Raw genomic sequence first — 27,737 nt, forward strand, 5'->3', positions numbered from 1 at the left:
CTTAATGGGGTGCTTTACACTCTCTCTCTCTGCGTCTGAGAGGGCGAGCGAGGGACCCTGGGTGGGCAGGGACACAGCAGGAGCAGATCAGCTGTGGTGCGAGGTGTAGCCTCCGAATAACACAACCCACAAGGGTGGGCTACAAGCTCGTATGGACACAGATCACCTCCTCAGAGTCTGGGCGGGGGGAACACTGGCCACACACACACACACACACACACACACACACACACACACACACACACACACACACACACACACACACACACACACACACACACACACACACACACACACACACACACACACACACACACACACACACAAAACAAAAAACAGGTGGCGTCTATAATTACAACACACTTCACCCCCGCCCCCGCCCCCTCCCCTTCCAGCGTCTGACAGCCCCAGCACCATTTTGGTCCAATTTCCTCCTCCCTTCCTGATCCTCTGTCCTGCAATAACTGGAGTCCCCAGGCAGAGAGGCAGTGGGGGGGGCAATGAGGGGCAGTGAGGGGGCTGGGCAGCCCGAACACCAGTGCTAGTTTCCTGTAGGAAGGTTTGTCAGATGGTTAACAGGTTAGCTAGTTATGTTAATGCCCGGGTCCAGACGGTTGACTGGTTAGCTAGTTATGTTAATGCCCGGGTCCAGACGGTTAACAGGTTAGCTAGTTATGTTAATGCCCGGGTCCAGACGGTTAACTGGTTAGCTAGTTATGTTAATGCCCGGGTCCAGACGGTTGACTGGTTAGCTAGTTATGTTAATGCCCGGGTCCAGACGGTTAACTGGTTAGCTAGTTATGTTAATGCCCGGGTCCAGACGGTTAACTGGTTAGCTAGTTATGTAACGCCCGGGTCCAGACGGTTAGCTGCTCAATTGGCTAATTGTCTGTACTAAGAGACCACCTGCTGTTTACGCCGGAGAACCGGACGCCCGGGATGCTATCTACAATGTCAACACTTCCACTGAATAAAAAGGTAGTATTAAAATATTAGATATGGCTGTTGGAGAAGTGGAAATAATTTTTAAGGTCACTTAAAAAAATGTGACCTGGAAAATAAACAAGGAAAATATTTGCTTACAATTTTGCATGATTGTTGTATAAAGTGTGGGTTTCTGATATTAAATACCGTTACCCAGAATGGCTGCGTGCACACGTCTACTTAAAAACACAGGAACGTTAGCGTCCAACATGACAGTGCCCCCTAGAGACAAACACTGAACACAACCGCTTACTTTAGTACGATTTTATTTAGAACATTTGGAAAATGAACAGATGCTGATTGACAAGAATCTACCTCCTCACGTCATTCTGCCTTACAGGCCGGCCAATCAGCGCCTGGCAATTCAACACTAGCTGAAAAAAATGAAAAATAAAATAAAGAGAAAAACCTAATGCCGCTTTTCCACCGCACATGTAGCTCGACTCGACACGACACGACTCGACACGACTCGACACGGTAGCAGCGCGGGTGCTTTTCCACCGCAAATAGTACCTCCGGGACGTGGGCGGGGTCGTCTGCGCGAAAGGGCCGTGACGTATTTTTGTACGCGACGCAAACAACACCTACGTAACCCACACATGGACAGAACCCACATAACAACAATGGAGAACATCGATGCGATGGTATTCGTGTTCGTATTATTAGCTGGCATGTTGAAGAAGTGGAATATGTTGGCTGCGGCGCTACTATGGCTGTTCTATCGTTACCAGCATGGTTGCCATGTCGCTCTCGTGACTTCGTCACACTCTCTGGCCAATCAGTGGCCGGCCGTCTGCCGACGTCACCTTTTAGCATCGGCTCAGCCGCTTGGAACCTAGAGCGAGGCGGTACTAGAAAAAGCAGCCACTTGAGGTACTAGATCGCGGTGGAAACGCAAAAAAGGCGAGCTGAGTCGAGTCGAGTCGAGTCGTGTCGAGCTGGTACCATGCAGTGGAAAAGCGGCATAAGTGTCCTTTACAGAGTTTGCCTTCGACGGCGACTCTGAAAGGATTGATTAATTGTCAAATTGGTCCACGGTCTTTACAGTGCATTACAACGACCAGTGGAATATTTTACGCTTTTGGAAGTCTCACTGGCACCTTTGACATTTTTTAGAATTGAAGTCCAGTCAAACCTTCTAAAATAAACTTAATTTAATTAATTAATGGTGGGTTTTAATGTAGCGGGGCACTCTTCAGATTTAGTGTCAACACTGCTTTAATAAATCAATAGAAATCAACATAAACACGCATAGAGCTCATCATCATTCACATCAGAGTGGAAAAAAAATGTTAATAAATTAATCAAACATCAATGTTACTCCCTATAACCCCTACAAAAACACCTGTACTTTAAGATCATTTCTCTCTTCTTCCTGAACCCAGCCCTCTTCCCTACATCCTGTAGATGCACTCAACAACTTGTTTAGAAGCGCCACAGATCGCTCACACCGGCTGAGTGCTTGTTTACCTCGACTGAGGAAGGTCAGAGCTTCGCTCGCTGCTCTGCTAATGGAGCTCTGCTCCTGGAGGTCTTATGAACACACTCAGTTCACTTTACCGCTCAATTCAGCACTCGGTCAGGACACCTCGTCGTCTCCGTGCACATCAATATCACTAATAATAATCACAACATTTTGAATCTATTTAGAGTGTTTCAACAGAATAGTGACATCTTGTATGAATTGAACTGAAAGTGAATCGCTTTTCCTCCACAGTAAAAAAATGTGCATAGTCCCCCGCCAACACATAGGTCCTCACGATATAACATAAACCGGATCAGTCCAGCTCCTCCGAAACACGAGCAAACAAACAGAAAACGTTGGTTGACCTAAATAAATTATTAATGTATAAAAATGGCTCATATTGTATGATAAAAAATATGGACACGTTCTATAAGAAAACGCGTGTTCAGAGCGAGAGACAGAGCGAGAGAGAGCGAGACAGTGGAGAGTACAGATGCAGTCGGACGCGTTTTAATAACGGAATTTGCAAAAAACGCGACGGACTGGTTCTTTTCTAATTCGATTGGCCGCAGCGTCTGGGTGGTGAGCAGCGGTACTGCGCGGGGAGGGGCTTAACACCGGGCCTCAAGTCCACCTCGACGACCCCCTCCCCTCCCTGCCGTCCTAGACACACAAAACAAACACACATCGCTACCGACTCCCTGTGGAGAACGGCCCGACTTCTTCAGACTCCATTTGGAGTCGTGTTGGACGGAGCCGTATCGTTCAGCATCGGATCCTCCACACACACACACACACACACACACACACACACACACACACACACACACACACACACACACACACACACACACACACACACACACACACACACACACACACACACACACACACACACACACACACACACACACACACACACGCCCCCTAAGTGCGGCGGGTCTTCTGTCTCTTGGCCTGCCGCTTGGCCTCGTCCAGGGAGGCGCTGTCGCCCCCGGCCGTCGCCATGCTGCGGACGCCCTGCACGCGGTTCACCAGCTGCAGCAGCATGGGGATGACCTGCAGGAGAACCAGGAGAACCGGGAGACCCGGGGATCAGGCACAGGGCAGGGAGGAGGCGTGACCTCGGGCCCTTGAGTATCGGCCGATACCGAGTATACACGATACAGCTTCTAGTGTTGTAACGACTAACGGCGCTCGTTCTAATATGAAGGGTTCTCTGACGATGACAGTGATGTAAAGTCGCTTCACTTACGGTAGACACTTTTTTTTTCCAGAACTAGATAATGTACATTTATAATATATAATTATAATAATAGATTTGTATTCTTGTAGTCAAGCATGAGCATAGATGTTTTTCAGTCTTGGTTGCTGGTACTAGCTAGTCACGTGATGGGATCGGACTAGCTCGTCACATGTTGGTATCGAACTAGCTAGTCACGTGTTGGTATCGAACTAGCTAGTCACGTGTTAGCATCGGACTAGCTAGTCACGTGTTAGCATCGGACTAGCTAGTCATGTGTTAGCATCGGATCGGCGCATCGGAGATTGCCCCGATACTTCCTAAAATGCAAATCTGAAGCCGCTGCGCCCCAGCAGAGCAGCTCCTACATGCTGTGGACCTTCTGAGGTTAAGACCGCCCTCCACACGTTAGTGGAGGCGTTAGGGACGAGGCATGCATCGTTTGAAATATAGACATAGACAACATTTCAAACGCGTGACCGCGTCGGGCACTTCCTCCGTCAAACTCAATCTGAACACCATCTTAGGGCTGGCCGATTGGTAATCGAATTTTGATCACGATATTGATTTTAGCGTCAAACGATAACAAAACTATCATAATCGTGTTTTTTGACTTTTTTTTAATGTTTTTTTTTTTTAGGTTTTATTGAAAGGGCAGAACAGCTGGATACATATCTGCATATCATTTTAGATTCAAACATTTTCTTTTTGCCCATTTTGAGTATTTTTTTTAAAGGCGAAATTTCAATGACCTCAGTTACAACGTTGTTTTTGTTAGAGACATGCTGAATAAATACAACATGTTTTAAAACTCAAAAATAATCATGTGAATAACCGGGATTTCAATATTAACCAAAATAATTGTGGTTATGTTTTTTCCCATAATCGAGCAGCCCTACACGTCTTCTAGTTGACACCAACGCCCTCAGACGTGTTCGCCTTGTCTGCAGAAGCGGGAGCGACCCCTTCAGAGGAGCCTAGGGCGTGGCAGACGCTCTGCGTGTGAGCGTGGCAGACGCTCTGCGTGTGAGCGTGGCAGCCGCTCTGCGTGTGAGCGTGGGCTCCTTATCTAGCTCTGCCTCACCTTCTCGTGGTTGTAGGCGGCCAGCAGCAGCAGCAGGGTGAGGGGCAGAGCGATGTACGAGCCCTGGGCGATGTCCTGGTCAGGCACTTTGTGCTGGGGGGAGAACACATGCAGCTTATTCACAGTACAGAGGGTCAGAGCATTCAGTGTAGAGGGCAGAGCATTCAGAGAACCTCATGTTCATTCAGTGTAGAGGGGCAGAGCATTCAGAGAACCTCATGTTCATTCAGTGTAGAGGGGCAGAGCATTCAGTGTAGAGGGCAGAGCATTCAGAGAACCTCATGTTCATTCAGTGTAGAGGGGCAGAGCATTCAGAGAACCTCATGTTCATTCAGTGTAGAGGGCAGAGCATTCAGAGAACCTCATGTTCATTCAGTGTAGAGGGGCAGAGCATTCAGAGAACCTCATGTTCATTCAGAGTAGAGGGGCAGAGCATTCAGAGAACCTCATGTTCATTCAGTGTAGAGGGCAGAGCATTCAGAGAACCTCATGTTCATTCAGTGTAGAGGGCAGAGCATTCAGAGAACCTCATGTTCATTCAGTGTAGAGGGCAGAGCATTCAGAGAACCTCATGTTCATTCAGTGTAGAGGGCAGAGCATTCAGAGAACCTCATGTTCATTCAGAGTAGAGGGGCAGAGCATTCAGAGAACCTCATGTTCATTCAGTGTAGAGGGCAGAGCATTCAGAGAACCTCATGTTCATTCAGTGTAGAGGGCAGAGCATTCAGAGAACCTCATGTTCATTCAGTGTAGAGGGCAGAGCATTCAGAGAACCTCATGTTCATTCAGTGTAGAGGGCAGAGCATTCAGAGAACCTCATGTTCATTCAGTGTAGAGGGGCAGAGCATTCAGAGAACCTCATGTTCATTCAGTGTAGAGGGCAGAGCATTCAGAGAACCTCATGTTCATTCAGAGTAGAGGGCAGAGCATTCAGAGAACCTCATGTTCATTCAGAGTAGAGGGCAGAGCATTCAGAGAACCTCATGTTCATTCAGTGTAGAGGGCAGAGCATTCAGAGAACCTCATGTTCATTCAGTGTAGAGGGCAGAGCATTCAGAGAACCTCATGTTCATCCAGTGTAGAGGGCAGAGCATTCAGAGAACCTCATGTTCATTCAGTGTAGAGGGGCAGAGCATTCAGAGAACCTCATGTTCATTCAGTGTAGAGGGCAGAGCATTCAGAGAACCTCATGTTCATTCAGAGTAGAGGGGCAGAGCATTCAGAGAACCTCATGTTCATTCAGTGTAGAGGGCAGAGCATTCAGAGAACCTCATGTTCATTCAGAGTAGAGGGGCAGAGCATTCAGAGAACCTCATGTTCATTCAGTGTAGAGGGCAGAGCATTCAGAGAACCTCATGTTCATTCAGTGTAGAGGGGCAGAGCATTCAGAGAACCTCATGTTCATTCAGTGTAGAGGGGCAGAGCATTCAGAGAACCTCATGTTCATTCAGAGTAGAGGGGCAGAGCATTCAGAGAACCTCATGTTCATTCAGAGTAGAGGGGCAGAGCATTCAGAGAACCTCATGTTCATTCAGAGTAGAGGGGCAGAGCATTCAGAGAACCTCATGTTCATTCAGTGTAGAGGGGCAGAGCATTCAGAGAACCTCATGTTCATTCAGTGTAGAGGGCAGAGCATTCAGAGAACCTCATGTTCATTCAGTGTAGAGGGCAGAGCATTCAGAGAACCTCATGTTCATTCAGTGTAGAGGGCAGAGCATTCAGAGAACCTCATGTTCATTCAGTGTAGAGGGGCAGAGCATTCAGAGAACCTCATGTTCATTCAGTGTAGAGGGCAGAGCATTCAGAGAACCTCATGTTCATTCAGTGTAGAGGGCAGAGCATTCAGAGAACCTCATGTTCATTCAGTGTAGAGGGGCAGAGCATTCAGAGAACCTCATGTTCATTCAGTGTAGAGGGCAGAGCATTCAGAGAACCTCATGTTCATTCAGTGTAGAGGCCAGAGCATTCAGAGAACCTCATGTTCATTCAGAGTAGAGGGCAGAGCATTCAGAGAACCTCATGTTCATTCAGTGTAGAGGGGCAGAGCATTCAGAGAACCTCATGTTCATTCAGAGTAGAGGGGCAGAGCATTCAGAGAACCTCATGTTCATTCAGAGTAGAGGGCAGAGCATTCAGAGAACCTCATGTTCATTCAGTGTAGAGGGGCAGAGCATTCAGAGAACCTCATGTTCATTCAGTGTAGAGGGGCAGAGCATTCAGAGAACCTCATGTTCATTCCCCAAACGCATGTGCCAGTAATGGTGTGCGTCTTACGGTGTGTGTGTGTAAAGGTGTGTGTGTGTATAAAGGTGTGTGTGTGTGTGTGTGTAAAGGTGTGTGTGTGTGTGTAAAGGTGTGTAAAGGTGTGTGTGTGTGTGTAAAGGTGTGTAAAGGTGTGTAAAGGTGTGTGTGTGTGTGTGTGTGTGTGTGTGTGTGTGTGTGTGTGTGTGTGTGTAAAGGTGTGCGTGTGTGTAAAGGTGTGTAAAGGTGTGTGTAAAGGTGTGTGTGTGTAAAGGTGTGTGTGTGTGTGTAAAGGTGTGTGTGTGTCTCTCTCTCTTACGGTGGGGTTGAAGGTCAGGGTGACGTGCTTGTGGTAGCCCGTGGCCACGAAGGACACCTGGGTCAGGCTGTAGTCGTACTGGGAGCGCGACAGCGTGGAGTGAAGCATCAGCACGTAGTTCTGGAGACGGACAGGCCCAGGGACCAATCAGAGGAGAGAGGAGGGGGACAGGCCCAGGGACCAATCAGAGGAGAGAGGAGAGGGACAGACCCAGCGGCCAATCAGAGGAGAGAGGAGGGGGACAGGCCCAGGGACCAATCAGAGGAGAGGGGGAGAGAAAAAAAGAGGGTTGAGTTAACATGTAATTTATGAAGAGATCATTTCATGTTTTATGCACCAAAACACACAGTAAAGAATTTAAGAGGGATTACATATTAATATTCAAGATGAAAATACTAGTAAGTAAGTAATTACAATTTATTTATAAGGCACAACAGTTTTCACTGGCCAAAGTGCCGTACACGGTGCAAACACTAACACTTACTTCCTTCTCTGTTCTGACTTGATTGTCAATTTGGATTATATTGTTGAGATTAACTTTAAATTATGCCTGTGATTGTAATGAGTAACGTTCATTTTTTCTGTGATACACATTATATATAAATAAAGAACCACCTCTTTCGTCTTTAATATTGCACTCAAAGCAGTTTACATAGAGCTGAATTACGTGCACTCCCATGATTCCTGCGCTTTCTGCGTTGTGTCTTCCTTGTGGAATGCACTCATGTGGCTTTAAACGCGTCAGCTAAATGAAGGTGAGGTATCCAAGAGGAGGAGGAGGATGTCTTACCTCCCCGTCACGGTCCAGCGGGGGGAAGTGGAAGAAGAGCGACTGTCCCAGAGAGACGGTGTTGATGGGGTTATCCATGTTGTCGCTGCGGTAGAGCTTCACCTGTCAGGGAGGAGGGGCAGACAGACGGTGAGGACTCTACCTGTTGGTAAACTACACCCGACTCTGCAGGAATCTGCAAAAACAACTGTCTACACAGACACAAGGCGAGCCAAACATTTATGTTTAGCAGAAGCTTGTATCCAGAGCAACTTACAATAAGTCCATTTGTCAGAAGAAAGAGAAACAACAATCTATCTCTGTGGGTCCAGTAAGGATGTTCATAGAACCAAGTGCCAAGCACTAACCATCACTAGGTTAACCCATTCCCCGTACACAACAGAGATAGCTAGGATAATATGCTACACGATGCTGCATACTATTTTTAAGTGCCAGGACGTACAACGTACAACAAGTGCATAAGAGGGGAGGGATCTGCGTCATGGGGCTAGCAGCTTAATCTACGGGGACACCTGGAAGAACAACGATTTAAACAGACAGGATGCAAATCCAAACACAGCGTAGCCCGGGGCTAAAGAGGTGAGGGGGGGGTGAGGCAGGGTGGGGAGGGGGGTGAGAGAGGCAGGGGGGGGCGTCGTACCGACAGCGTGGGCAGGTGTTCCGGGGACGTGACCACGTTCCCACTCAGGTCGAACTGATTGATCTGCCGGAAGGCGATGATGTTGACCCCCTCGATGTCACTGTTACCCACCTACACACACACACACACACACACACACACACACACACACACACAAAGTCAGTATGCGAGGGCTGTCTCAGATCAATACGCTGGCAGCCATCAAGGCTGCGCCCTGAGAATCAAGTTAGTGAGGAGACACTCTGAATGAGACAAACATTTAGATTCTACTTTTAAGGGACAAAACATCCTTAAGTGCCCCCCGGTTCACGTCTAGTGGACAGGCTGTGTGTTTATGAAGCCGGGGGCCGTGGTACCACTCCTCACCTCCAGGGAGCGGTGTTGGGGCAGGGCCCTCTCGATGTGGTCGTTGCCCTCGGCCCTCAGCTGGATCACATACCTGCAGGCGGGCTGGGAGGGGGGGGGGGGGGTCACAACATATTAGGTCATCATTACAAATCATTATTCATTATGTCATCGAGATGAAACGCATGTAACTGTTAAACGGTAAACGGACTGCATTTAAACAGCGCTTTTCTAACCAGTGGCCACTCAAAGAGCTGTTCAGTACTGCATCAGCTCGTCAGGAGCAGTCATATAAGCTAGCTCTATTTAGCTCCATAAGCTAGCTCTATTTAGCACTATAGGTTAGATCCATAAGCTAGCTCTATTTAGCTCCATAAGCTAGCTCTATTTAGCACTATAGGTTAGATCCATAAGCTAGCTCTATTTAGCACTATAGGTTAGATCCATAAGCTAGCTCTATTTAGCTCCATAAGCTAGCTCTATTTAGCACTATAGGTTAGATCCATAAGCTAGCTCTATTTAGCTCCATAAGCTAGCTTTATTTAGCACTATAGGTTAGCTCCATAAGCTAGCTCTATTTAGCACTATAGGTTAGATCCATAAGCTAGCTCTTTTTAGCGCTATAGGTTAGATCCATAAGCTAGCTCTATTTAGCACTATAGGTTAGATCCATAAGCTAGCTCTATTTAGCAGTATAAGGTAGCTCCGTGTTGAGTGTCATATGCCAGCGCAATGGGCCCCCCCCCCCCTCTCCCCCGGGCCCCTACCAGGAGGCCCCTGAGGCGGAAGCGGCCCTCCTCGTCGGTGACGGTGTCCTCGCTGTAGAGGCTGCAGTCGCCCTGCCCCACGGCCTCCACGGCCACGTCACGCTCTGCATCCCCACTCAGAGACTGGACCGCCCCGTAGCAGCTGGGGGGGGGGGAAAGAGAAAGAGAGAAAGAGAAAGAGAAAGAGAAAGAGAAAGAGAAAGAGAAAGAGAGAGAGAGGAGAGCCATCAGGATAACAGAGCTGGCTGGATGACAGTCACCGAGTGCTTCTAGTCGCAATCCATTGTTTGCCTCAATCCCAAAGGGCTTAAGTAGGCCAGCATTATCAAACAGATACCAGTGCTGTTTGTATCGGTCGTATCATGCTGGCCAACGGTACGACTCTAAAGAGGTTTTAGGTACCTGCTAAAACAACGGAACGACCAAAGACTGGTTCTAGGTAGCTGGTATCACTATGGTAATACGCTGGTTCTAGGTAGCTGGTATCACTATGGTAGTACGTTGGTTCTAGGTAGCTGGTATCACTATGGTAGTACGCTGGTACCACTATGGTAGTACGCTGGTTCTAGGTAGCTGGTACCACTATGGTAGTACGCTGGTTCTAGGTACCTGGTATCACTATGGTAGTACGCTGGTTCTAGGTACCTGGTACCACTATGGTAGTACGCTGGTTCTAGGTACCTGGTATCACTATGGTAGTACGCTGGTTCTAGGTACCTGGTACCACTATGGTAGTACGATGGTTCTAGGTACCTGGTACCACTATGGTAGTACGATGGTTCTAGGTAGCTGGTACCACTATGGTAGTACGATGGTTCTAGGTAGCTGGTACCACTATGGTAGTACGCTGGTTCTAGGTAGCTGGTATCACTATGGTAGTACGCTGGTTCTAGGTAGCTGGTACCACTATGGTAGTACGATGGTTCTAGGTAGCTGGTACCACTATGGTAGTACGATGGTTCTAGGTAGCTGGTACCACTATGGTAGTACGATGGTTCTAGGTAGCTGGTATCACTATGGTAGTACGCTGGTTCTAGGTAGCTGGTATCAGTATGGTAGTACGATGGTTCTAGGTACCTGTAGGCGGTCTTGACGCCGGTGATGTCGATGCTGAGGTTCTGGCCCTCGTCCACAGAGATCATCTGGGAGGCGGGCTCGAAGCGGAACTCCTTCATCATGGGCTTGAAGTAGTACTGGCCCGGACTCTGGAAGAACCACAACAAGAGCGTTGGGTTCATGGCGTCCCAGGTGAGAGGCGCTGGGTCGATCCCCGGTGTCCACAGGCCACGTAGAGCAATGTTCTCTGAACATCGGTTTTACAATCGGGGCGTTTAGCCGGCGCTTTTATCCAGGGTGCACGTTCATAGGACCAAGTGTCAAGCAATAACCATCACTAGGTTAACCCATTCCCCGTATGCAACAAAGATAGCTAGGGTAAGACGCTTCACGATGCCAAGTACTGTTATTATGTGCCAGGACGTACACCACACAATAAGTGCGTAAGAGGGGTAGGGGCTTTGATTAAAACCATGTGCCAAATGGCTTAATAGTGGAAGGAAACCAAACATAACGTTAATGCCATTTAGAGAGTAACGCGATGAGGAGGAGGAGGAGGAGAACGTACCAGGTTGTTGAAGGTCAGCACCCCGGTGTCCTGGGTCAGCAGGTTGGACCGGAAGTTGCCCCCGCTCAGAGAGAGAAGCACGCCGGAGAGTGGCTGATCATCCTCAGACCGGATCTGTACACAGACAGACACCAAGGGTTAAGCTACAGCACGCTCAGGTTCTAATGGCCCCTCACTCCCTCTCTCTCACAGACAGACACCAAGGGTTAAGCTACAGCACGCTCAGGTTCTAATGGCCCCTCACTCCCTCTCTCTCACAGACAGACACCAAGGGTTAAGCTACAGCACGCTCAGGTTCTAAATGAGACAGACAGACAGACAGACAGACGCAAGAGCACATGCACTGTCTCTCACGCACCCACGCACGCTGAGCAATGGTCTCTCTCGTATCTCTTAAGCCGTTTAATTCATCATATTTATTGCATCATTTAAAAAGGGAGTCTTTAAAATCTTGCAAAGATTGCTAAGTGCGAGTTAATACGAGCATTTAAACAGTAAAAATAATTTACGAGCTACACAACAAGTCTAGCCGAGGGAGCGCTAAACTTTGTTGTTTGCAGCGGTGCCGATATATATAAACGTGTTGCCTTCCAGAGTTTCACTTTAAACCCCGTTCACGAAGCGCTCCCTCTCTCCAGGCCCTGCCAGGTCCACATCAAGATCTCTCCTTCATTGTCCTCCCTGCCCCGACCTCACCGAGGGCTCACGAGGCCGCGTCAGGATCTGATCGACGTGCGCCGCAACCCAACAATCAGGGACCATAAACCCAGGGCCCAACGGCTGGCGACGCAGAGCGAGGGAGACACAGGGAGCCAGCGAGACGGGCTCCCCGTGACCCCGCCGCTCCAGAAGATAAGGATCCCAGCCGTCTCCATTACAGGCCGCGGGGTCAGGAGAACGGACCGGCCCACGCAGGGAGAGGGCTCGGGGACAGGGGACGGCCCTGGCTGTCTGGAGGTCAGGAGAACGGACCGGCCCACGCAGAGAGAGGGCTCGGGGACAGGGGACGGCCCTGGCTGTCTGGAGGTCAGGAGAACGGACCGGCCCACGCAGAGAGAGGGCTCGGGGACGGGCGACGAGACGACAGGAGCGCACTGAAGGTGGATCTCCATCGGGGTGGAGGCTCCTTCGCTGGGAGGCCGTGGGGATCGCAGCTACCGACGTGGGCGGCATGGGGCTCAGGAGGCAGAGCGGGTCGGCTGGTAACCTGAAGGTCGCTGGTTTGATCCCCGGCGCCTCCTAGTGTCGACGTGTCCCTGAGCGAGACGCCTCACCCTGACGAGCTGGCTGTCGCCCTGCGTGGCTGACACGGCCGTCGGTGCATGAACGGGTAAATGAGGCCATGTTGTAAAGCACTGAGCTGCCACCGGATAAATGCACTGAATAAATGCAGTCCATTTACCATTTGAGGTCACAGTTCCACCTCGTGTGGATAAAGTACGATAACTGCTTCTAAAGTTGCCTTTTTAAACACTTCATCCGTGTCGATGAATGCCATCCTAGTCCCCCCCCCCCCCTATACACGACCTGGGATACAGCGCAGAAGGAACAGGGGACCGCAGCGAGCGAGCCCCCCTCCCCAGGGACGGGGGCCCAGAGCGAGGCGTTGGCAGACTCCCGCGCAGAGCATGTGGCGGTGACGGAACAAAGGGCACACGGCGTGAGCGGGTTTATAAAGGAGACGAGCGAGGCCTTCTCGCGCTACAGCCAGAAGGAGACGACCTACAAGCGCTTGTTTTACATCCAGGAACAAGCAGGGAGCGGTTCTGGTGGCTCGCACAGCGACACGACGACGACGGGACTGTCTTTATCCTCTGAACCGCAGAAGAGACCCCCGCCCACGCCAGCCTCCTCTTCGTCCCCGTTCATTAAAAGTATTCGCTTTGGTGCGCAACATGTTCTGAGACGGGGACTAACGAGCCTGGCTCTGGAGTCCGATCGCCCGCCCCGGCACAGCGTCCCGGTCGCGGGTCGCAGCCATCCGTCTGCTCCGACAGTAAGACGCACTATCCGCTCTGCACGTGTTCAGAGGTCGACTACGGAAATACCGCCGCCGCAGAAGGAGGACCGGAGGCTCAGGAACAAAAAGAATACATATAGTCCGTCCCCCCCCCCCGTCACGGAGACGGGGGGAGGAGCGGGGGAGGCGGGGGAGACGGATGGCGTACCTTGAAGGTGACTCCTGCGAGGGCAAAGGCCTTGAAGTCCCCCGAGGCACCGGGCACCGCGCTGAGGACAAAGCCCTCCTTGCGGGCGCTGGTGTCGTACTCGCGGTCGCTGTGGAGTGGGCCGACCCTGGGGGGGGGGAGGAGAGAGGGGGAGAGGGGGGTGAGGGAGGGGGGAGACACAAAGACAGGCTCTTGCTTCAGAGGCTCTCCTGCAATAACCACACGTCCCACTTATCACCTCAGGTGACGGTGGGTCGTAAACTATTAATTAAAACTGTAAAGCACGGGACCACAGAGGAACTGCTAATGAGCTACGAGCAGAACACAGCCCGCGCTACACCCTGGTGACGACTGATACCGAGTCCATTGTGAGGCGGCGTCGGCCTTCTTAACATGCAGAGAGCAGCTCTCCGGCAGAACCGCCAGGAGCCAAAAGAGTTTCAGGAGGACCACTCTGCTGGTTTGTAAACGGTAAACGGACTGCATTTAGACAGCGCTTCGCTAACCAGTGGTCCCTCAAAGCGCTTTACAATACTGGGTACTTTAAAGCGCATTCACCCATTCACGGACACATTCACACACCGACGGCGGCGCCGGCCACACAAGTGGAAAGCCAGCAGTGAGGGTGAGGCGTCTCGCTCAGGGACACCTTGGCACTCTAGGAGGAGCCGGGGATCGAACCAGCGACCTTCCGGTGACCAGCCGACCCGCTCTACCTCCTGAGCCCCATGCGGCTCTGCCTCAGCCAGAACATCTCAGCGCTATCCGTCATCAAACCGCCCTCCGGACGCAATCAACCCGCCCCCCCTCGGTTACCTGTAGGTTCCCGTCTCGCTGGTTGCCACGGTGATGAGAGGCTGGCCGGCCCCCCGCTCCGTGATGGAGATCTCCACCCCCTGGAGCTCAGGGAACACCGTGCCCTCCAGGAAGAGACCCGCGCGCCCCGAGATGTCCACCAGGCGGCCCGGACACGAGTCTGGAAGGACGGGGGGAGAGGGGAGCGTCACCATGAGGCATGGAGAGACCCCTGAGGTACACACACACGCACGCACACGCACACACACACACACACACACACACACACACACACACACACACACAACTGACCTCCGGTGATGGTGGCCTCCACCTCCGGGGGGTAGAAGAGCAGCTCCTTGGAGGAGGGGGTGACGGTGATCTTCTCTCCGGCCCTGCACACAGAAGAGAGCCACCAGTTGGTTGATTCCTGCAGCTCTACTGAATGTCATCACACATGAATTCCATCCACCTCAAGAATAACAACCCCCCCCCCCCCCCCCCACCCGGTGCCGCTGGACCCACCTGGCCCAGTAGGAGAACTCGAAGTGGAAGGGCCCCGTCAGCTCGTCTGCCCGCTCCAGGATGGGGGGGCCGTCGTCCCGGGCCCCGCCCTCCTGCTCCCCCTCCTCCGCCGCCCGGCGCTCCCTCTCCTGCCGGCGGAGCGTGATCTCCTGCAGCTGCTGCTCCTGGCGCTGCTCCTCCTGGGAGCGGAGCGGGCCGAGGACAAGAGCCGGCTCGCTCTCGATGGACGACCTGGAGGGGGGGGGGGGGGGGGGAGTCAGTGACGTCATGGAGACCAGAGAGGAGTCAGAGACCGTCATGGAGACCAGAGAGGGGTCAGAGACCGTCATGGAGACCAGAGAGGAGTCAGAGACCGTCATGGAGACCAGAGAGGAGTCAGAGACCGTCATGGAGACCAGAGAGGAGTCAGAGACCGTCATGGAGACCAGAGAGGAGTCAGAGACCTCCATGGAGGTCACATAGGCTCACCTGCATAGCCTTCCCCTTAACCCCCCCAAACACCCTTATTGTACGTTGTACGTCCTGGCACTTAAAAATAGTACTTAGCATTGTGTAGCATCTTATCCTAGCTATCTCTGTTGTGTACGGGGAATGGGTTAACCTAGTGATGGTTAGTGTTCGGCACTTCCTTACTGTACCGACAGAGATATATTGTTGTTTCTCTTTCTCTTGAATCTGAACCTGTGGGGTGAGGGGGGGGAGGAGCTCGTACTTGATGGTCACGGTGACGTCCAGGAGCTTGTCTGTGGTGATGAGGCCGGTCATGTGATGGCGGACAGCCGTCAGGGTGAGGATGCTGGGGGCGGACCTGAGAGACACACACAGCGAGCCAATCGTCGGTCGGGTTGTGGGCGGGACAAGAAGAGACGACCAAAATACAACACACGGAGTGAGCGTGAGCATGTGTGTGTGTGCAGGAAGTGCACACTCACGTGTCGTAGGTGTAGTAATCCTGTTCAAACTGGTGGCAGGAGCGGGGAGTGACTTTGTATACGCCTAGACAAGAACAACACGATGTTAGTCATTATTTAGGGGTTCTAGAACATCCGTTTTTTGTGGTGAACATTACAACCATTCAGTCACACGCTGAGGGCGGAGTCAACCCGTCGAGGCGACAGCCAGCTCGTCAGGAGGCGTCAGGGTGAGACGTCCCGCTCAGGGAGGGAAACCACGACACTCGAGCCGGGGATCGAACTAGCAACCTTCCGGTTACCAGTCGACCCGCTCCACCTCATGAAGGACTGCCGCCCCTCATTGGATACATTTCCCCATCGCTCTTTTCCCCCAATCCTCACCAGGCTTGGAGAGGCAGAACCGGTTCACCCCCTTGGAGAGGTTGTACACGCCCACGTTCTCCGGCTGGCTGCCGTCCTGGAAGAACTCCTGCGGAGAGAAGGGAGACGAGGAAAGGGTTCAATCGCAGCCCAGCGCAGGGGTCCTCCTGGGCGTCGTCACGGCGATCGGACGGAGACGTACGTACCAGCGTGATGGCGTGGGAGAGCGAGCAACGCAGGATGTAGCCGATCTGACGGAACTCCACCCCCGCCACGTCGGAGTCCAGGACCTCCACCTCCACCGACTTGTGTTTCCAGCACCACTCCTCGTGGGAGATGCTCGCTGTGGTGAGGAAGAGGAGGAGGAGAGGCCGAGGAAGAGGAGGAAGGAGGAGAAAGAGGAGAGAGGAGAAGCCAAGGAGGAGGAGGAAGGAGAGATGGAGAGAGGGGAGGAAGGAGAGAGAGGAGAGGGAGGAGAGGGAGGAGGAGAGAGGAGGAGAAAGAGAAGAGGTGGAGAGAGAGGTGGAGAGGAGGAGCAGGAGAGAAGGAAGAGAGAGGAGGAAACGAGGGGTTAGGATGACCTCTCCGCCTCCGACAGGAGAACTCGATAGCCGTTAATTGCAGAGTTCTACACACCGTACTAAACTGGATTAAGATACGACCTACTTTTTAAACCCACAAGGCGAATTAGGGAATTAGAATTACAGTCGTTATCATTAAATGAGTAAAACGGAAAAGTACGAAAGAAACAAATGATAAAGTTTTACAGTTTTATGTGTTGCTCAATACATGCCTGTTTTTACCTTCATAACGTTACGGCTGGAATATTCTAGCAGGTTTTATAGTCAAAACTATTTATTTGGAGGAAAGGAAGAATTTTTTTGAAATGCATTCCCCCACGGCTTTCTCCAAGGTGCAATAATGTGCTGAAGTGCATCCCTGCGGTCGACAACATCCGGCCCTGACGCACTTATTTAATAAGAACATATGAGAGGTCTCATAAGTTTAGCCGCTCTGGGCTGGGCTCTGCATTCCCTCGGTGGGTGGAGGGTCCCTAAAGCCTCCGCTGCAATGCATCACAGCTTTTAAACTGAGCTCGTGTCTGACTAAAGCAGTTCTGTTTTTAAACACGCATGTTCCAGCGGTCTGAATCCTCTCCCTGCTGCTGCTCCGTCTGCTGGCTCAGCTCTCATGTGCATCGGGGGGAACAAAGTGAAGCTCAAACGAGGAGAGCTGGGGCTTTGGTACACAGGGAGCAGAGCGACGTGATCTGATCCAGGACCACACATACAAAGGGCCGGGTGGGGTTTGAAGCTCTGCCACTGAACTACACAAGCCTGCACTGCGACCATGGCATGTCCGTTTAATGGATAGATGAAGGGGACACAGCATCAATAGCAGCAGATGCTAAATACCGTGTGTTCACCTATAGAACCACGTCTGAGCAGAAGCATCAGAACCGCAAGTCTTGGAACTGTAGCAAGGCAGTTATTTATAACTGGGTTGCCACGGCTACTTTGCACCAAAATAAATAAATAAAGTACACAGTTGAGACATCCTCTCTGCTTTCTTGCTTTTAACGTAATTTCTCGACTGATTCTTTGCATCAGGTGCGTTTACATTTGAGTTTGACCTTGTTTACGTTCATCCAGACAGATGGTTGCTACTAAACCAGCCCTTCACCAGAGATGGGGTTCTCTCAAGTGAAGGTGGAGACCTATGAAATCCGTTTGATATTTTCCCTTATTCTGTATTTTTCCTTTTATTGTTTTCCGAGTTCTGACTTTTACGATTCGTGCTAATTTTATCATCAGAAAGAATGTCTACTTACGTCAATTAATTAAACGATTTAATCCGATTTATAACATTAATGTCAATTTGGTAAGATATAACAGTAAATTTTTAATGATTCGCATAAAATTGCAATATTATGTATTTATGCCTACTCGTCTCTAAGGCTACTATAATAGTCCACTATTGATTATTATTTCTTTCAAATTATGGACAATTTTGCAAATTCTAAAATGTTCCACGTTTCTCAGACTACTACTATTCCATTTCTAGAACCAAATTTCACGATATCCTGATGATATCCTGGGTGCTTGTTAAAAGGACAGTTTGTTCCCCCTTGTGAATGAACAACCACCACCACCACCACCTCCCATTGCCACGCTCCTAAACCACTGTTCCCAGTAGAGACAGCGGCACCAACCTTTGTATTTTCCGGGCAGCACGCCGTCGAAGGAGAAGCTGAGGACGTCCCCGCTGGCCGACAGCGCCACCGTCCGTCGGTCACCCTGCCGACTCACGGGCTGCAGGGTCACCGAGAGGTCGTCACAGGAGGCTGGAGGTCACGACAAGGTCACACGCTCTTAAAAGGCTCAATAGGAAATTACCTTGAAGGAGGATGTCGCAATCTTTCAAATGAGTAAGTCATAAATACACTTAAATACCCTTCATTCAAACAGTCACTACAAACTCAGCTTTTCAAGATCGCTTTCACCTCTTCTCTCCCCTTCCTTCTTTTAACTTCTTATTTTTGGGGATTTTTAGCTACCCATTTTATTGTATCCTATTCCATTTTTATTAAAATGTTATATTTTTATTTATTTTGTCTTTTTACTGGTTTACATTTGTATTCAATTATTTATTCTGTCTTCCCTCTGTCAAGCGTCTCAGTATACTACTACTACTACTACTACTACTACTACTACTATAAATAGGACAAAGGAAATTATTCGTGTCTGGAATATACCCTTCGGCAAATCTGTTAAATTCTTACTTTATAAATGTCATGGCATCGAACTAAAAAAGGTAGTAATAATTAAACAATTACATTTCACAAGGACATTAGTTTAAAAGTCAGTTGTGTCAGTGAGATCATTAACCCGGTCTACAGCACTGTCTTACCGAGGCAATGGACTTTGCCCGAGACGGACGCCATGAACTGGGTGAACAGCAGGTCTGTGATTGGCCGGTCCACCAGGGAGACGTCCAATAGAGAGGGCAGGAGGGCCATGCCCAGCTTCACCTCCGCTTCGGGGACGGACACCTGGACGGGGAGATGGCACGTCGGACAGACTGTTGGGTCACTACGTCTGGGAGGAGTACTCTTTATATCATGGTGTGATCCAGATGCCTCGGACACCAGCCTTCCGAGTTGCACTTGTGACATCATTTCCGGTCTCGGAGCACTTATAGCGTTCCCGTTTGTCTTTGTGATAGTTAGCTGCATAAGCCTCTTTAGCAAACCAGCTCAAAAAATAAAACACAACTACGCATTGTTTTGAACGCACAGCAAGACCGTGCAATGCATACATTTGTGACCGGAATAAAGTAGTAATGTAATCAAGTTTGTAATAGCATTTAAAATCGACATCGAACTGTCGAACGTGGCGCAGCCTTCTTTGTTGAGAGCGTCATCACTGAACTCGGTCTACTCTCAGAATTCCGAGGGGGCTCGACCAAAAGGGGGCGTGCCTCCGTGAAATGCCGCAAGAAAGCTGGGAGATTTCCCCACTTGCAACTCGGAAGGCTGGTGTCAGAGGCAACTGGATCTCACCATTAAAAACACATTGATTTACACCAATGGCTTTGAGATAGTTTTGAGCATAAGCTGATTGTGTGCACAATGGGAAATGTTATTGATATTAGACCTTTCCAGAGGAGAGGCACTAGAACTGCAACATATCAATAATTAAATGAATAAAGCATAAATCAAATCAACTAATGGTGCGTAAAAGATTGATAGTCAAATAACATTTTTCCTTTGAAACTGTCTCTCAAAATGCATTTTTTAAAATGAAATGCTAGTAATATATATTTTTAAATATGTAATTTTTTTTATACAAGTACGTTTAATGAGTGCAACTGCCCATTGAATCTTTCCAGTGTTTGAATCTTCGGGCAGAATGTTTTCCTTCAAAAGCGGATGAGCTAACCTGGGGCTAACAGACGGGCTAACGTGCAGCTAACAGACAGGCTAGCGGGGGACTAACGGGCTAACAGACGGGCTAACGGGGGGCTAAAGGACAGGCTTACAGAGGCTAACGGACAGCTAAGGGACAGGCTAACGTGGGGCAAGCAGATGGGCTACTGGGGGGCTAAGGGTCAGGCTTATGGGGGCTAACGGACAGGCTAACAGGGGGGCTAAGGGTCAGGCTTATGGGGGCTAAGGGACAGGCTAACAGGGGGGCTAAGGGACAGGCTAACAGGGGGGCTAAGGGGGGGGGCTAAGGGACAGGCTAACATGGGGGCTAACAGATGGGCTAACGGGGGGCTAAGGGACAGGCTAACGGGCAGCTAACAGACGGGCTAGCGGGGTGCTAATGGGCTAACAGACGGGGTACCAGGGGGGCTAAGGGACAGGCGTACGGAGGCTAACGGACAGCTAACGGGCAGCTAAGGGACAGGCTAACGTGGGGCTAACGGACAGCTAAGGGGTATCTAAGGGACAGCCTAACGTGGGGCTGACTGACTGGCTACCGGGGGGCTAAGGGACAGGCTAACTGGGGGCTAACGGGCGGGGGTCTTACGTGGACGCTGTAGTCTCCGGGTTTGGCCTGGAAGCAGAAGCCGCCTTGGGGGTCAGAGTCGGCAGTCTTGCCGAGGCCCGGGTCCTGGTCCTGGTCCCGGGGCCGGAGGGTCACCCTGTAGCGGCTCTGCTGCTTCATGCCCTCGGGCAGACGGCTCACGGCGATGCGGCCGCAGACGCTGAACCTGAGGGGGTGGAGTCACCAGAGGGGGAGGGTAGCGAGGCGTCAGGACGGGAGCTTCAGGGAGCAGAGGCTGCCTGGTTACTAGGAGGGGCTACACGCTGTGATTGGAGAATACTGATTTTAATGATCAATTTAGCCTTCCCCGGACGTCCCCGCCCAACGAGAGCAGAGCAGAGCAGAGCAGAGCAGAGCAGAGCAGAGCAGAGCAGAGCAGAGCAGAGCAGAGCAGAGCAGAGCAGAGCAGAGCAGAGCAGAGCAGAGCAGAGCAGAGCAGAGCAGAACACACACACACACACACACACACACACACACACACACACACACACACACACACACACACACACACACACACACACACACACACACACACACACACACACACACACACACACACACACACACACACACACACACACACACCAAGCCAACTGACACGCTCGAATTGGGTTAAGATGAAGAGACCATTTATAAATATTTATCCATTTTCGAAAAATATATATTCTTAAACTCTGTATCCCTTTGAGTGAGGTGGATTGGAAAAACTAAAATCAATGCATCGATGCAGCCGCACACCAAGTTGATGCGTGGCAGCTGTTTCATTCATAAAGCAGAAGAGCGGTAAACAGGTTGAGAGTCTCTCAGCCACAGCAGAACCTCTGCCTCAACAAAGAACCCATCCATCAAAATTATGTTCTGATACCGCTTTTTCCTCCCCGATTCAGATTCCTGAACTGGAGTATCAGCCGATACCGAGTATATACCGATATAGCATCTGGCATTCTAACTACTAATAGCACTTGTTCTTATTGAAGGGTTCTCTTGACGATGACAGCGATGTATAGACCACTATTATTTTTGCTCAAACACTAGATAATTTACATTTATAATCTATAATTATAATAAGACATTTGTATTGTTGTAGTTAAGCGTGAGCATCCATGTTTTTCCGACTTTTCCGTTGCCCATTCCGACTTCCCACCTCCGAACGTTAACGAACACATCACAACACTGCACCATCTGAGAGACCTCCCAATACCCGTATCGATACCGGTATTGGAACAGCTATGATCAAAATCAGCCGAAAACCCCCCAAACAGACGGGGACTCACCCTGCGGTGATGATGTCGGGGAGCTGGGGGGTGTTGGGGGCGATCTTCACGGAGATGGGCTCGAAGAACATGAGCTCCTTCTGGGTGCGGATGGTGTAGGTTCCTGCGGTCATGTTCTCCAGGCGGAAGGACCCGTCCTCTCTGGTCACCACTGGAGTCCGAACCAGAGAGAGCGACGCATCATTTCATAGGCGCCTCATGTCATGCCACTGATTTGTCATTTGGTGACATCCTCCGCCTTATCCAAGCTTATCACGGATCATTTAGGAAAATCAGCCAAATTAGATTCAAGGAAGCATTCTGCAGACCCAAATCAAAAGGGTGGCTTGTTTTATTGTGCGTTTGAAACAAGGTCTACAGCCAAGGAACTAAGCATCAAGTTTGATCGAGGAGTTAGAATGAGATGGACCAGGCTCCTGCCTGGTTTGGTAGCTCGTTAAGGGGCCCGGTACCTTTGATCTGGTTGTTGAGGTACACGGTGGGGTTACCTTTGATCTGGTTGTTGAGGTACACGGTGGCGTCTGGGACCCCCTCCCCCTCCAGGCTGTTGAGCACGCGGCCGGTAACGGAGAACCCCATGACGCGGAAGATGGGCTACAGAGGACCACACAAATCAAACTTTATTGATAAAGCGTCTTTCGTACAAAAGTGCAAGGGGCTTAACGATACAATGAAAACCCTTTAACCCTTTAAAAATGTCTTTAAAGGGGTTCACAGATTGTGATGGCTCAGCTCCTCCAGCATGCTGTTCCAGAGGCGAGGGCCGTAGACAGTAAAGGCTGACCCCCCATCGCTCTAAGACCCACGGGGGGTCGGCCTTTACTGTCAAGTTTTAGTAATTTTAGGAGATAGGCCTGCACTTAAATTACACAAATTGAAAAACTCATAGGCCTAATTGGAAACGTAATACCTCTTCATGTGATGTTTATTACTTTTATTACTTTTTAATGGCCTTAATTTGGGCTAATTTCATTTACTACCTTTTAATACCTTTAACCACCCCGGGGAAACCCTGGTCTCTGCCCGCACAGACCTCAGGGTTCAGTAGGAGACGGAGGAGATCTACAAGGAAACGCGAGCGGCTTCTTTACCTCCAGCTGCAGACTGTTGTGCTCCACCTTGAAGTTCATCCTGGAGGGCGCCACGTCGAACGTGATCCTCTCTCCCCGGTAGAACGGAATCTGAAGCAGACGGAATCACGTTTACTCTCAGGGCGTTTAGCAGACGCCTTTATCCAGAGCGACTTACAATAAGTCCATTAGTCAGAGGAAAGAGAAACAACAACATATCTCTGTGGGTACAGTAAGGATGTTAATAGAACCAGCTGCCAAGCACTAACCATCACTAGGTTAACCCATTCCCCGTACACAACAGGGATAGCTAGGATCAGACGCTACACGATGCTAAATAGTATTTTTGTTGTGCCAGGACGTAAGAGGGGTGTGGAGGGGATAAGGGGGAGCCTATGCAGATGCTACACACATCCTCTAAGTACAGGTTCCTAACCGGGTGCTTCCTCAGTCCCGGCGCGGGGTACTCACCACCGTGTACTCGCCGCTGGGCAGCGAGGGGAACACGAAGGCTCCGTCCTCGCCGGACAGAGAGCTGCAGAGGTAGAGCAGCGCGCTGTCCCCCGACTCCGCTCCTTCCACCGGCGCCGTGTTGCAGCCCGCCACCGCCTGGACCGCGGGGGGGGGGGGGGGGGGGGGGGGGGGCAAGCAGACACACAGAGGGTAGAGTTATTAATAGGGTCACTTAATGCATGTGGGTTACCGTGAGGGCAGGGACGTTTTGTTCCTTTAATCACAGACCTCAGTGGGGCTGCTAGCAGGGACAACTCAAATAGCTCCAAATAAGTCAAAGAAAAACGAGTTAATTTAAGGTGTAAAGTTTCTGTTCCTTATTTAATTGACCTGCGGTTTTTCAAACAAAGGTAATAATTAACAATTAGACGGCAGGGGTGCAAACTGGTGAGGGCCCAGAAAGGTGACGAAGAAATATTGTCAGAAAGTAATCAGAGAATGATCGATGCACGAACCGGATGCCGGATTTGCGTTAAAATCTGTGAATTTCGCCGAAAGCTAACGAGGTCGCCCCCCTGAGATCGATGAACCCAAGCACGGTGAAACCAGACGTCCTCCAATCCTAAAGTGCTCTAGCGCGCAGGTCCTTCCACGCCGCCTCGGTGTCTCCTCCGCTGACACCGAGGCGGGGGGGCGGGGGGGTGGGGGGGTGTGGGGGTGTGGGGGCTCACCTCCTGGTGGACGGAGGCCGAGTACAGCAGGAAGGTGACCTCCTTCATGGGCTCCCCGTCGCTGCGCACCACCCCCGTCACGTCGTAGCCCCCCACCACCAGGGGGGCGGCGGCCGGGGCGTTGGCGTTGGACACCAGCACCGACGTCACGCTCTGGGGGACGACCACAGGGGGGAGGAGTTAGGGACACACACCTGACCCTAGCCCCCAAAGGGGGAGGAGTTAGGGACAGACACACCCCGACCCTCCCCAACCAAAGGGGAGGAGTTAGGGACAGACACACCCCGACCCTAGTCCCCAAAGGGGAGGAGTTAGTGACAGACACCCCGACCCTCCCCAACCAAAGGGGGAGGAGTTAGTGACAGACACACCCGACCCTCCCCAACCAAAGGGGAGGAGTTAGGGACACACCTGACCCTAGCCCCCAAAGGGGGAGGAGTTAGTGACAGACACACCCCGACCCTCCCCAACCAAAGGGGGAGGAGTTAGGGACACACCCTGACCCTAGTCCCCAAAGGGGAGGAGTTAGTGACAGACACCCCGACCCTGCCCAGCCTGGGGTCATGGTGAGGTCATCTGGATAACACTGACGTCAGCCTTGATAAGCAGAACCTTTCTTCGTAATCTATTTTATATTCGTGCCTTATAAACTATCATATAATGTTGCATTATAAACTATCATATAATGTTGCATTATAAACTATCATATAATCTTACATTATAAACTATCACATAATCTTGCATTATAATCTATAATATAATGTTCTTCATTTCTGAACCGTTTATCGAGTACATGTTTCTCAAACTAAACATCAAATATGACCACTTAAGTTAACAAGGAAAACTACACACCAATAAACATGTAGGACTTCAAAGTCCTCAAGCTGTAAGACGTATAGCGTGATTTGCAGCGACATAAACAAACACATGAAGTCAGAAAGGTAAAGATAAACAAAGGCCAGGTGCCTTTGTTTATGGGTACCTTTCTAAATTCATCAGGTCATATCTGTGAGTGACCCACCTGCTCCAGCGTCCAGGAGGAATGAGAGGCTGTGATGTCATAGCTCCCCGGCATCACCTTGAAGAAGGTGTACCTGGAGAAACACAGAGTTGGGTTCAGAGGAGACGATGAAAGGTCTACCAGTGGAGACATTAAAGGCCGGTTTATAGTGCTCCGTAAAGGCCTGTACGTAGACACGGAGAGCCCTCTCCGTATCTTACGTGCGCATCCAATATTTTTCAACTATCTGTCGATGCAACGGAGACGGCAAGGGCTGTGATTGGTCCTCTAACAAAATCATTTCCGGAATCACCTTTCCCGGTTTGACTTTGTACATTGTTTACTTTAGATATTAAGGATCAATAAAACACCAAATAAGATTTGAAAAGCTTTGGAAGATATTTTACGACTCTATTTACATGGTTTGTAGTCACCATATAAGATCGATCGGGCGGTGAATTTCATTGCGTATCCGACATCCCGACGGAGAGCTGTGACTGCTGGAGGGGTCACCGTGGTTACGGAGTCGGAGTAGCATACTTTGGCCTTTAGTGAGTTAATAAGGATGACCTACTTTCCCCCAGGTTGAGTGAGGACAGACTGGAGCTTCTCCTCCGTCCCGGACCGGCTCAGCCTCACCTCGACGTCGGCTGGGCCCAGTGGATGACCTTTACTGAGAACCTGAAGGTCATCGGGAAAAAACAGCGAGGAAATGAGAAGAAGGACTTTTTCAATAAGGGTGTACATCAATTGATGCTTGAAGGGAAAAAATTAAAATAAAAGTATGTATGCATGATTCAGAGGTACTAACCGCTCCTGAGATGGAGAAGCCGGTGAAGGCGAAGTTGATGTCCTGCTCCCGGGTGCAGATGTCGTTGACCCCGTCCACGTGGAGATCCACTCGGGTCGGCTCTTCATGGGGAGAAAAACGTTCAAGGAAACCATCGGCGATAATAAAGACATAACAAAATAATGATGGACATCCCTCTACTCGTGCAGCATACATAAATATGAATCCCTTCTATTTCTGTATGCACTTCTCACATGTGTGAAGTGGGGGGGGGGGCAGCCTATGAGAACAAGGCCGGGCTCATACAAGCACAGAGGTGCACACACACACACACACACACACACACGGGTTTGGTTACATCCTCTGCCTTATCACGGATCATTAGGAAATGATCAGAATGAGTATGACAGCCAAGTTAGATTTGAGGAGGCATTCTGCAGACCAAATCAAGAGTGGCTTGTTTCAGTGTGCGTTTGTGGGGTAAAACAATGTTTACCGCCAAGGAAATAAGCATTAAATTAGTTATTTTTGCAATTTTGAAAGACATGTTAATGAGCAGAAGATATATCATGTATCGTGGGTATACCTATTGCATACCAAAGACAGAATGACCCCAGTTTTATCTGACTTCCTGTGGATGGTCACGTGGATCCTGTGTTTATCTGTATATCTAAACACTGAGTAGGCTGTGATGGATATTCTTACCGAAGCTCCAACCAAGTGGAGGCTCAATCTTCAACACAAAGTCGCCCTGGAAACCAAAAAGTATATTTTTGTTTACTAAAATATAATTATAATTATTATCATTCATGAATGAAGATGCAAGGTGGGTTCTATAATGTACATACCTTGTCATAAAGAGGGATCATAAAGTAACCATTGATTGGCGCGCAGTCCGTTTGATATTTCAGTGAACCTTGCTTAGTGTACAGTTTAATCTGTGAAAAGAGAAAACAAATGTATTTAATATACACTACAGTTCAAAAGTTTGGAGTCACTTAGAAACGTCCTGTTTTTTTAAGAAAAGCACTGTTTCCTTCAATGAAGATAACATTAAAAAAATCTGAAAATACAGTCTAGACATTGTTAATGTGGTAAATGACCATTGTAGCAGTAAACGGCAGATTTTTCATGGAATATCTACATAGGCGAACAGAGGCCCAATTCCAGCAACCGTCACTCCGGGGTTCTAATGCTACATTGTTTAGCTCAGCGTGTTAAAAGGTGAATTGATGATCAGAAAAGCCTTGTGCGATTATGTTAGCACAGCTGAAAACTGTTGAATAAAAGTGAGTTTTCATGGAAACTAGACCTTGTCTGGTGAATGCAGTGATGTGATCGGATGAATGAACAAACACGCCACATCTTTAAAGGGTCTTCAACTGGGGGTCCAGGCTAGTCTAGGTTGTGTCGGTATTACCTAAGCAGTTAATCGTATTAACTGGAGGCATGGGGGGTAGGGACCCTGGTGTGAGCCGACAGCCCGATCAGCACCGGCAGGTTTAGGGGTTAACGAGAGGCTCGCATTAATGAGTTAGTGTAAAGTGTTCAAGTGGCAGTGCTACCAGCCACGGTTCACTGCTGTGCAAGTGACAGAAAAAG

General features: G+C 50.0%; 1 protein-coding gene across 2 annotated transcripts in view; it reads right to left on the reverse strand.

Moving 5' to 3' along the window:
• The window catches only part of nomo (nodal modulator), a 164,484-nt gene that overhangs the window by 136,159 nt on the left and 588 nt on the right, over positions 1-27,737 (reverse strand). The window contains exons 2-31 of one of the 2 annotated variants that reach the window (XM_056587083.1): positions 26,984-27,073; positions 26,841-26,886; positions 26,157-26,257; positions 25,920-26,026; positions 25,367-25,439; positions 24,346-24,498; positions 23,633-23,770; positions 23,183-23,272; positions 22,580-22,685; positions 22,092-22,242; positions 20,800-20,983; positions 19,175-19,316; positions 18,477-18,608; positions 16,471-16,607; positions 16,286-16,373; positions 15,923-15,986; positions 15,703-15,798; positions 14,991-15,221; positions 14,778-14,860; positions 14,487-14,646; positions 13,671-13,797; positions 11,503-11,616; positions 10,956-11,083; positions 9,879-10,020; positions 9,133-9,216; positions 8,767-8,877; positions 8,127-8,228; positions 7,337-7,456; positions 4,777-4,869; positions 3,374-3,508 (exon numbers count right to left, since the gene is read on the reverse strand). In XM_056587083.1, the coding sequence (XP_056443058.1) occupies positions 3,377-3,508; positions 4,777-4,869; positions 7,337-7,456; positions 8,127-8,228; positions 8,767-8,877; positions 9,133-9,216; positions 9,879-10,020; positions 10,956-11,083; positions 11,503-11,616; positions 13,671-13,797; positions 14,487-14,646; positions 14,778-14,860; positions 14,991-15,221; positions 15,703-15,798; positions 15,923-15,986; positions 16,286-16,373; positions 16,471-16,607; positions 18,477-18,608; positions 19,175-19,316; positions 20,800-20,983; positions 22,092-22,242; positions 22,580-22,685; positions 23,183-23,272; positions 23,633-23,770; positions 24,346-24,498; positions 25,367-25,439; positions 25,920-26,026; positions 26,157-26,257; positions 26,841-26,886; positions 26,984-27,073 (3,525 nt within the window). In that variant the 3' untranslated portion in view covers positions 3,374-3,376. Of the gene's footprint in view, positions 1-1,146; positions 3,509-4,776; positions 4,870-7,336; positions 7,457-8,126; positions 8,229-8,766; positions 8,878-9,132; positions 9,217-9,878; positions 10,021-10,955; positions 11,084-11,502; positions 11,617-13,670; positions 13,798-14,486; positions 14,647-14,777; positions 14,861-14,990; positions 15,222-15,702; positions 15,799-15,922; positions 15,987-16,285; positions 16,374-16,470; positions 16,608-18,476; positions 18,609-19,174; positions 19,317-20,799; positions 20,984-22,091; positions 22,243-22,579; positions 22,686-23,182; positions 23,273-23,632; positions 23,771-24,345; positions 24,499-25,366; positions 25,440-25,919; positions 26,027-26,156; positions 26,258-26,840; positions 26,887-26,983; positions 27,074-27,737 lie in introns of those variants that run through there. The other variant, XM_056587082.1, reaches the window with a different exon arrangement.

The sequence above is a fragment of the Gadus chalcogrammus genome, chromosome 3 (assembly GCF_026213295.1).
Source record: "Gadus chalcogrammus isolate NIFS_2021 chromosome 3, NIFS_Gcha_1.0, whole genome shotgun sequence".
In the NCBI taxonomy this organism is placed as follows: Eukaryota; Metazoa; Chordata; class Actinopteri; order Gadiformes; family Gadidae; genus Gadus; species Gadus chalcogrammus.